This window comes from Hydractinia symbiolongicarpus, chromosome 5 (genome assembly GCF_029227915.1).
Source record: "Hydractinia symbiolongicarpus strain clone_291-10 chromosome 5, HSymV2.1, whole genome shotgun sequence".
Classification (NCBI taxonomy): domain Eukaryota; kingdom Metazoa; phylum Cnidaria; class Hydrozoa; order Anthoathecata; family Hydractiniidae; genus Hydractinia; species Hydractinia symbiolongicarpus.
This window is the reverse complement of record NC_079879.1, coordinates 4,422,580-4,433,473: the sequence shown is the minus strand read 5'-3', so window position 1 is coordinate 4,433,473 and position 10,894 is coordinate 4,422,580. Positions and strand designations below refer to the sequence as shown.

Sequence of the window (10,894 nt, the reverse complement as noted above, 5' to 3'; positions counted from 1 at the left end):
ACGTCCACGTCATTGACGGGTGCAATAAAGTGTTAAATTGCCCAGCTTACCATCATTATACCAGCCAACGTAAGTCATAGACAAAGTAAATTAACTCGCCGTATATATTTAATTTGAAATCTATGACATGCCTTCATGTATCATAATATTAAAATTCGAACCAGGTTGGCCATTATTCTTATTTCTCTGTTTTTTAAACAATAGTTATTATGTTAAACCCACTAGTTTTAAAGCACTTTATTTAAAGCTTCCCTATCCAACCATTTCCCTCGTTTTCCTTTGTTTAGCAATAACATTTGTTCGGAAACAACTCGCCCCCTGTTTATTTTGGTTGCAATGTATTACGCTTTTATAAGAATCTGGTTTGTTTGTTGGTAAGGCAAGATCTAAATAGATAAATAAATGAAAAACAATAGAAGAAAAAAGAATAATGACAGGCCCTGTTTGAATTTGATATGCTTATAAACCGTGAACCGTCACATTTTCGTAATTGTTTGCCTAAAAAAATATTTAAAAAAAAAACATATCGCTGGTCGCCCCATTTAGCAGCTTTATGTGTGCGCAAACTTAGTGGCTACATCTAGACGTCTTAAGTTTTTATTGTTTTTAAAACCTAGCTTAGTTTGTGGTCACAGATCAAGTAGCATACAGCACTTTGGTTTTCCTAAGTGTGGAATAAACAACAGCATTGGGTGTATCACTATTGTCACCTTTGTAATAGTGAGATGCAGCTTTTACGTTTTGTTTTATTTAAAAACAAAACAGGAATAAAATAGATAACAGCACCGCGGTTATTTTGTGAAATTTACCATTAGCTTAACACAATTATTTGTGAAGTTTGCCATTAACTTTCATAATTAGTTTGACAAAAGTCTTCTAAGCAGAAATATTTGATTACAACATTATTCTTTGAGATAGCTGTTTAGCAGTTTCATGCGCGAGGAAAAGAAACATACATTTGTTATATTTACACAGCTCGAATGTCAAAGTAAATTTTCTGTTTTTATGTCACGGTAACCATTCAAGAAAAAAACATCGTCTATTGCAATATTTGAAAACTTATCTCCACCATTTGATGCAGTGAAAGTCACCTAAACAAGAATTCGCATAGTCATTAGCATATATAACTAGTTTTATGTTTTTGCACAAAATAAGCCGATATCCGATATAAAATAGTGCCGATATTTTTAGTAAACGTTAACGTAAAAAACTTCAACTCTAAAATGCCAAAGTATGTCTTTTACTTATTTTGTAGTGTGTATGTTGTAACAAAAGATAAATATTAAACGAAGATACGAAAAATACAATTTAATTAAAACAAATAAAAAAATCTTAACCTGGTTTAACTGCGGCTACCTATTTTATTTACTCGCTTTGTGGTGTTCAAAATGGCGGATCACAAGCTTGACAACCACAGAAAATGTTTTAAGGAATAGTTAGGTGAAGTGAATACAACTACAAAATTTATTTAATATACTGATTTAGCGGAAATAAAAAAAGATAGTACAGGGTGCATTATTCACAGATGAGTCATTCATGGAATCTTAATACATTTACTAGGTATGTTAGTTGGCAATTCTGCCCACCTTAATATGAACTGAAACATTATTCCAGGCTTTTTGTTAACCCAGTTAAAAACTGGATCTTCCGATCTCCCAATCTGCCGTTCAGTTTTTTCAACTTTGTTGCACATGTACGTTAAAACATTATGACTTATAACATACTATCAAACCTGATTTGAATAATTTAATTGACCTGTCAACTTTAGCAGATGGAAGTTTCAAATAGATTGAACAAATAATTTCAGTAAATTTCTTTTCCCAATGGAGATGAAAAAGAGTCTGAATTTGCTTTCTGTTTGATATTTCAAGTTTTTACATATTTTGGCCTCTCATACATAATTCATGCAGACAAAGCAAAGAAATATAGAGTTTTGAAATTTGAAACGGAGTTATAAGGAATGTGGTTGGGCAGTGGCCAGGAAGTTGTCAGTTGGTATAAAGCAAAGGACGATCGCCATGGGTGCAAGGATTGGTTGACTATTTAAAGACACGAATGAGCGTCTTGAATACCACAAACTCAATGCAGATAAAAATTTTCTGTTTATTTTCAGTCATCTTTCTTTAACAGTTGGTCAACTGAGTTAAATAATTGATTTAGTCATCTTGGTTTGTTTAGATAAATTGGTTTTACACTTATTCAACTTGGTTTGACATTTAGTCAACCTAGACTGACATTTAGTCAAATTGGGTTGACATTAATATAAAGATGCTTTACGCAACCATAAAAAAGTAAACAATTAAGATTGATAGGAATGTACTTAAAAATTCATTTTTTACAACCAAAATTATTGCAACATGTCCGAGGCTAAATTTGGAAATAATTGTGAAGGTTGTTAAGGCAAATATATAAAAGTGAACCAAGTTAAGTTTTGTTTCATAATTGTGGCAAAAATAAAGATATGGAACATTAATTTCATAATTAAGTGGTTACTGTTAAGATTGTAATGTGCTTATCGTGTTTCAAAAATTTTCAAATTATACATATCCATTTTGTGAAATATTTTTGTTTTCCGTGTAATTTATTATCAGGAGCCTAATCGACATTTTCAAACTTCACGTTTCTTGAACTTTGTAATTACTGTTTTTCTTTGTAGTCAGTCAAATATGAAACATCGTGTTATTAGATAAGCTAAGGATTTCAAGTATTTATCTATTTAGGATCGCTACTTTTAATGAAATCTGCGGCAGGTAGAAATAAATAGGTCCGATTAGTGTGTAGTTAAATTATTATTGAGATATCAAAAATGAAATCACCTTGTGAGCATTTGTACCGCAATCAAAGTTTACTTGTCCTGGCATCCACCAATCACTGCCATAAGGAGGAATTCCCAATTCCAAGCTTGTTTTACAGGTTTCAAGTTTTTTACCAAGAGAATCGATATTTACTTTCAGTAAATGGTTTTCTGATCCAGTCATGTAGTACCAAAATGTCATGCAGGTTTCTCCAGGAGTTGGTTTCCTTTTTAGTGAAAGAATCGCTTTGTCTTTCCCTTTACTCTTTCCTCCACTAACATCAACTGCTTTTAAGAAATAACCCCCGTCTATGAAGTATATTTAAATATGTTAAGTGGGTAAAAGTTAAAAGAGTTGTTTTATGGCTGTGAGAGAGTGAGCCTCAAAAATTATATTGCATTTGTAATGAAATATTAAGAGATGCATTACAATTAACCTTTTTTCAAACGATCAAAATAATTAATGTAAATTAAGAATATGGAAGAATATTTGCTAAAATTACTTTGCAGCATTCTTTTTGAAGCACGTTTAAGATGGTTGTTTTTGCTCAACTGTTTATAACACATCGTTTTATTTCAAACCTGAAACTGGTTTTTATAGTGGTACAAATCTCCTGAAATGCATTATGTCTCAAAAGTATTAAGTAAGCAACCTCGATCCCAGGACCTGTAGCGTTTTTCGATATTTCATCAACACGCGTACAAGGCAGTGGTACAACAGACGTAATCAACCAATAAGATTAAGTGTACGGCTTTTCTGAATTATGTTAAAAAGATGATTAATGCAGAAGTTTTTTTATTAACAATAAATATGGCGATGAGCATTACGAAGACTTTGGTTACTTGTTCATGAAGATTTTGGCTCTCTGGAGATCTCTGAATTTTCTCCAACATTGGTGGTCCAAGTGGTCCATCCTTTCATCTGTTATTTTTGCAGTTGATGTAAATCACGTTATAACATCTATAAGTGCTGTAACTTTTACTATATGTATCATACACCACAAAGTGAATAGAAAGCCACTAAGGGTTGTATTTATTTTGGAATTTCAAGGTGTATCTAAGGTTAGCTAGCCACAAAAAATCCTGTAAAACTCTTTTACAAACTCACTAAAACATCATATTTGATCGAAAACGTCCCGCATACATTACTTTTCTATGATGCTTAATTTTGGGTAAATTTCAGTCTGTTGTACCAGGGCTTCTACGCGTTTCATCCTCATAATCAAAAAACGCTACAGGCCCTTGGATCCAGGTTACATTAAGTAATTAGCTAGCCATCTTTACATTTGCAATGAAGATAACTCTTTTGACAAATGTAATCTAGATTGTAGTAATGAGATAGCTTGAAATTATAACCACTCACTTTGAATTGTGAAATTTCACCTGTCAATTTCAACAATAGACTTAAAAGTTAAGCTCTTGAGTTATTTGGTTAGATACGATACCTAAAATTGCAATAATTATCTCATTGTCCTGTACTTAAGCGGGAATGCGCGTCAATTGTTCATTGCAATAGTGAAAACTGCTACCAGCGCATTTTAAAATTCCTTCACCGGTCTTACATGTTTGCAGCAGAAAAACAACTCTTGCATCCTTTTGATTGCAGAATATATTTGACAGAAGATGTTGCTTTTCCATATCGAAAAATGACCGAAGAACCTTTATTTTCTAATAAAATTCGAAAATGACTGTAGCTGTTTGAGCAATGTGATAAGGAAAGCAATCTTGTCATTTTGTAACAGTTCAGCAGGGTATTTGATTTGTCGATGGAGAGTGATGATTGGTTCATTGTTTTTTTACAAAAAGTGTCATCTGGTTATTGTAAAATACTGGCATATGATTGGTGTTATGCAATAACCAATTTTGTCATAATGGATTTTCAGTCTCGGTACGCCGTAGAATCTAGGTGATGGTCAGTCAGAGGGTTTTACTTCGTAGTACTGGTCACGTTAGGTACTTTCCCTTATTACATAAATTCATGTCCAACATAATTTAACTTTGCCCAATGATGGGAGTACATTGTCCTAAAACGTTGCCTACTAACTATCGTGTTAAGGAAATAATAAGCCTTCGCTTTATAAATATCTGAGCTATTTGTATACAGTAACAAGGAAGATGTAAGTATAATAAAAAAGGATATAAGGCAACATTTCCTGGCAAAGTAAGCGGTCTATAAAGCGTGCTCTTCCTTTAAAACAAAAGCTATGTGACTTCTATTAATGTACTCGGTAGAGACTAATAAATGATTAGGAGCTGAAAACTATTTCCACTATAATCATTACCACATTTAATATTAATTATGATTTTGATGGACGGCTTTTGACAGCGTATTATTCTGATGAAGATAGTTATGTAAAAAACCTTAAAACAGAGAGAGGAAAATGTTCGTTCTGGGACAGACGACGACAACGTAAACAACAACAACGTAAACAACAACAACAATCCCGAATTCCCCGAATCCGACAATTCCAGGAAATCCGATAAAATCCCACGCATGCGTAATAGCGACTAGCGGGAATAATGCTGACAGCAACAAAAATAGAGATTGCGCAAGTGAATACTGTCCCAGAACGCACGTTGAGCTTCTCAATGTATAATAAATGGATAGGCACACAGTAAAAGAATTACACGCTATTGCGAGAACCCGCGCTATTCCAAGCTACGCAAAGCCCATCTTGTTGCACTCCTGGAGGTATCTCCACAACACGCTCCTGGAGCAGGAGCATTTACACCCGAAGCCATGAATGTCTTTGAACGTCAAGAGATGGCGAAGACACGTCCACTAGTCAAGAGCAAGCTGCGGGACTGGTTTTACTGGCTTGTGAACTATGTACCAGAGGGTATTAGAAATCCGGTGTAAAGTATATATACATCAGTAAAAAAATCGCATCTTTGCTCTTTATGATGGAGTTAAGAAGACCCTGATGGGTGAAGTTGAAGAAGAGGCAAAGGAGGATCATGCCAAGACGAGCAGCAGCCGAACCAAGATTTCACGCCTCAAGAACATACACATGCTCGCCATAAAACCTTCCGTAGTTTCCGCATCCCTGGCATAGACGGTACGGATGTCGATGGGTACTTGGGGATGGTGCTATCACACGTGAAAACCCTGGTTGAGAAGCAGGTTAAAGACATGGGGTCTGCTAAGGTGCAGTGCCCCCTCAGGAATTTATGGAAGAAGCCAGTGGATGGTACCAGCGAGTTCATCGAAGTGGATGATACCAGCGAGTTCATCAAAGTCGATAAAGTATTCTAAAGCAACATGACACCGGTCTTTCAGGGTAGCGTCGTGGACCAGGTGCTGGATACGATGTTTGCCCAAGTCAAAACGCATGTGGAGAACCCAGCACTTCCCAATAGCGTTTTTAGAATCGGTCGAATCATGCATCTCGACGTGGACTTCCATAAGCTACGACTAACAAGGGGTTCCTCATATATCAAAGCACCCAAGTGGATAGCCACCAAAAAAGCTATTATTAACCCCGCGAACAAAGACGAGGAGGGCTTCAAATGGAGCATAATCGCCGCTCTACATCATGGGGATATCGGTGATCATCCAGAACGCATGACTAAGCTGAGACCCTATACGGAACAGTATAAATGGCAGGGTATCGAGTTTCCCACAAGCATCAAGGATATCACCAAATTCGAGAAGAACAACCCAGACATTGCGGTGAACGTCTTGTATGTGACGGGGAAGACTTTCAATATCCTGCGTCGACCTACACACAACGGACGCAAGAAATAGGTTAATCTGCCACTCCTAACGGATGATAAAATGAGTCATTATATAGCCATCAAATATCTCTCACGGCTCCTGGGTAGTGAGACATCAAAGTATCATCCAAAGATGCACTTCTGTATGAACTGTCTGCAGGCCTTTCCAACGGTTTAGTCGAGAGACAAGCACTATACCTACTGCAGGGACAACGAAGCGGTCAAGATCACGATGCCAAGCGAAAAAAAAAGTGGCTCTACTACAAGGATGGTCAGCAGCAGTTCAAGGTACCATTTGCCATCTATGCGGATTTTGAAAGCCTGTTGATCCCAATGAAAGAGAATGCAAAGGAGACCAAGACGAAAAAGCTGAACAAGCATGTACCATGTGGCTGGTGTACATATAGTACCTTCGCCTATGGTGATATATCATATCCCTTGCATAGACACCGTGGTAAGGACTGTGTGAAGATGTTCATTCAACATCTGGAGGATGAGGTAAAGCAACTCTACGCTACCTTGCCACAGCATGACATGCTGCCCCTAACGGAGGTGTTACAAAGAGAGCACGAAGCGGCAAAGACATGTCACATCTGCATGAAACCCTTCGACGACGACCCAAAGAACCGCAAAGTTCGAGACCACTGTCACTACACAGGTCTATACAAAGGTGCGGCGCACAACACCTGCAATTTCGAGTATAAGATACCCAGCCACGTGCCAGTGATTTTCCACAATCTTTCGGAGTAGGACGCCCACTTATTCCTTCGAGAACTAGGGGAGAAGTAAGACACCCAGGATATTGGTTGCATCGCCGAAAACACCAAAAAATACATCTCCTTCAACGTAAAAATTACCGTACCCATTGGAGGTATGAGGTACGGTGATGATGAAATGTATAAGAAGATTGAGATCAGGTTCATCGACAGCTGTCGATTCATGACATCAAGCTTGGAGAAATTGGCAAGCAACCTCATCGGTAAAAACGCTGCAGGTATAGAATGTCATCAGTGCGCAGATACATGTATGAAATTTCAGAGCATCGGCGCTGAGTATGTAGCAAGCTTTTGGTGCCAGGCTTGCGGCTCGAGTACCACGAAGCAGCTAGACATGGAGCAGGTAAATGCAAACGTACCAGCCATGGCAAGGTTCATTGCTGGGGATGATTTCTTCAGACTGATGTTTCGAAAAGGCGTCTATTTCTACGAGTACATGGATGGCTGGCGACGATTCAAGGAGACGGAGCTGCCTCCAAAGGAGGCTTTCTATAGGAAGTTGAATATGAAGGGAATCAGCAACAACGACACGCTCAAAAAGTCTGGAATTTCATCACTCCGAAGGACTCCGAGACTACCATGGGCGACTATCACGATATGTACCTTACTACAGACGTCCTGCTACTAGCAGACGTATTCGAGAGCTTTCGAGGAGTGTGCTTGGAGAACTACAAGCCCCACTTCTACAGTGCACCAGGCCTGGTATGGAAAGCTGCGTTGAAGTACACAGATATCAAGCTGGAGCTCCTTACGGATCCTGACATGATGCTGATGTTTGAAAAAGGTATCCGTGGAGGTATAACCCAAGCTGTGCACAGATATGCTAAAGCCAACAACAATTACATGGGGGATCAATACGACCCGAAGGCTGAGTCATCATACTTGCAGTACCTCGATGCCAACAATTTGTATGGCTGTGCCATGCGTCAAGATCTGCCAACGCATGGGTTAAAATGGCTGTCGAACGTTGAGACCTTTACAGAGAAGAGGATCGAGAAATTAGTCGCTGACACTAAGCATGGATACATCTTGGAGGTTGACAATAATTATCCAAAGAGCCTACATGACAAGCACAACGAGCTGCCTTTCCTACCGGAGCGAAAAGTGGTTCACAGGGTTGAGAAACTAATCCCAAATCTCGAACATAAGCGCAAGTACGTGGTGCACATCAGAGCCCTTCATCAAGCTTTAAAGCATAGGCTCGTGCTTGGGGAAGTGTATAGAGTCATCCAGTTTAACCAGAAACAATGGGTAAGGGGTTATATTGACCACAACACGGGGCTTAGAACAGCCGCCAAAAACGAGTTTGATAAGGATTTCTATAAGCTAATGAACCTTTCAGTATTCGGTAAAACAATGGAGAATTTAAGGAACCACCATAACATCCAGTTGGTCACCAATGAAGAGAAGTACACCAAGCTCGTCATGAAACCCAACTTCAAGGGCGGGAACTACTTCAGCAGTGACCTCATGGGCGTGGATATGGGTAAAACAGAGGTAAAGATGAACAAGCCCGTGTATATTGGTCAAGCTATCTTGGATAACTCGAAAATCGTGATGTACAACTTCCACTATGACTATATGCAGCCCAAGTACGGTAGCAAGCTGCGGATATGCTATATGGATACTGATTCCTTCGTGTACCACATCAGAACAGAGGATTTTTATCGCAATATTGCTGATGATGTAGAAGCACATTTCGACACGAGTGCCTATAGCAAAGGTGATGGTAGGCCTCTCCCCATTGGTAAAAATAAGAAGGTGGTAGGCTTGATGAAGGATGAGTTAAGCGGTAAAATCATGACAGAATTCATCACTCTGAGAGCTAAGCTGTATGCATACAAAAGCCTTACGAAAGAGGGTGGGGATCGCAAAGCGAAAGGTGTAAAGAAGTGTGTAACTAAAAAATCCATCACCTTTGAAGACTACTAGCGCTGCCTGGAGGATGGTGTCGATATATACAAAACCTGGGTCTGTATCCAGAATAAGGGGCATCAAATCTACACGCAGAAAGTGAACAAGCTGGCACTCAATAGGGCAGACGACAAGCGGATCGTGAAGCGGACCAGATCACAAAGCTCGCCAGGGGTCATTATCGTTTAGCGGCAAATAAATGATGGAAGCTCTGCTACTGATAGCTATTCTCCTCCCATACGTCTTGATCATCTTCGGCTATTTGAGATAAAAACGACTAATAATGAAGATGTCTAATTTAGCTGAAATTTTCGATGTTGTTGATACCCCGGCAGAAGCGCTTGAGCACCGTGAAAAACCTATAGACAAGCGTCAGGCTTTGAAAGATGCACGTAAAGGTAAGGCACACCCTCTAACAAAGAAGTGTACAGAAGCCTATATTGACAAAGCATCAGACGAGGTTATCGACAAGGTGTACTCTGAGTACGTTCAGCGTGAGATCCAGGAAAAAGGTACAAAGACTGCCAAGGCACTGTCAACCCATGCGATAAGCATGTACACGAAGGCTATAAGTAACGTAGTGACCCGCGATAGATACACATGAACAATTGTGAAATAGTTGATAGATCAAACAGTAAGCTCCTGTGCAAAATCAGAGTACGAGCACGGTATGCGGACTGGTGCGCTGTTCACGGAGACTGTTACGCACGCGGTCTAGTGATTTTGACACCAGCGGCTGATCGATTTCCACTACAAGCATGTAGTTTAATGAGGGTTCTACATATGAGTAAGATAAGATACGCCGACAGGGAAGGTTTGAAGGCTAGCTAGAGTGAAGTGATTTTTGTAACTCTCTCGAGTTACAATAAATGAGCGTTGTTCAAAAAGAAGAGAGAGTAGATACAGTACCAGTAAAGCATCCGGGGAGAGTCGCACAAGGTCACAAGTTGGCGGCACTGATGAAGGAGAGGAAGGAAGATCTGAAGCAACAAGAGGGTACAGTAGAATCTACCGTCAAAACCTCTTCTGGGGTGAGTTCTGTACAGTCAGGTAGTGTATACATTGGTGGAGGCCTTGTTGCTATACTCGCCTGTGTAGGAGGGGTATAATATATTTTCCGTAAAAAGCCCGCAGCGTCTCCGCAGCCCGCCGAAACATCAGAACCATCGCCTGACGGATCCGGAGGGGTACGTGCGCCTCAGCAAAACCCAGAGCACAGCCCGATACCGACTTTTTTCACATGCGATAATCTCTAAAATAAACATGAGTTCTAATATGACCCTCAAAGAGAAAGAAATCATCGACATGCTCTATGAAACTCTCGTTGACCTGGGCTTTACCTTTGCATATGCCATGGTTGGTAAGAGATTCCTCGGGATAACGAGCCCAAGCACCAAGCTAGATACCAGCGATGTGATGAAGATGGTGGCCTACTTCACAGCCGGGCGTAGAAGTCGTGAGATGGCTGTAGGCAAGGGGTTGATTCTCGCCTCCATCGTGCCAAAACCCAAGTAAATACCTACAAGGTTTGTGTTTGCCACTCTGGAAAACAGAAATAAATGACTGTAGATATTGTAAAAAACTCGCATACCGCAATCCTCACAGGACATACAAGCTGCGGGAAACCGCAGAGGGTCCTGGATCTCCTTGATAATGAAACAGGTACCATTTCAACAATATAGTTATACTCCGC

At 39.6% G+C, this 10,894-nt stretch overlaps 1 protein-coding gene across 1 annotated transcript in view; it reads right to left on the bottom strand.

Annotated features, from left to right (window-relative positions):
- Positions 1 to 235: 235 nt before the first annotated feature.
- Positions 236 to 10,894, bottom strand: part of LOC130644258 (uncharacterized) — a 38,455-nt gene continuing 27,796 nt past the window's right edge. Inside the window, exons 9-10 of the mRNA XM_057449794.1 lie at positions 2,817 to 3,103; positions 236 to 1,091 (exon numbers count right to left, since the gene is read on the bottom strand). Coding sequence (XP_057305777.1) covers positions 984 to 1,091; positions 2,817 to 3,103 — 395 coding nt within the window. The 3' untranslated portion in view covers positions 236 to 983. The remainder of the gene's footprint in view (positions 1,092 to 2,816; positions 3,104 to 10,894) is intronic.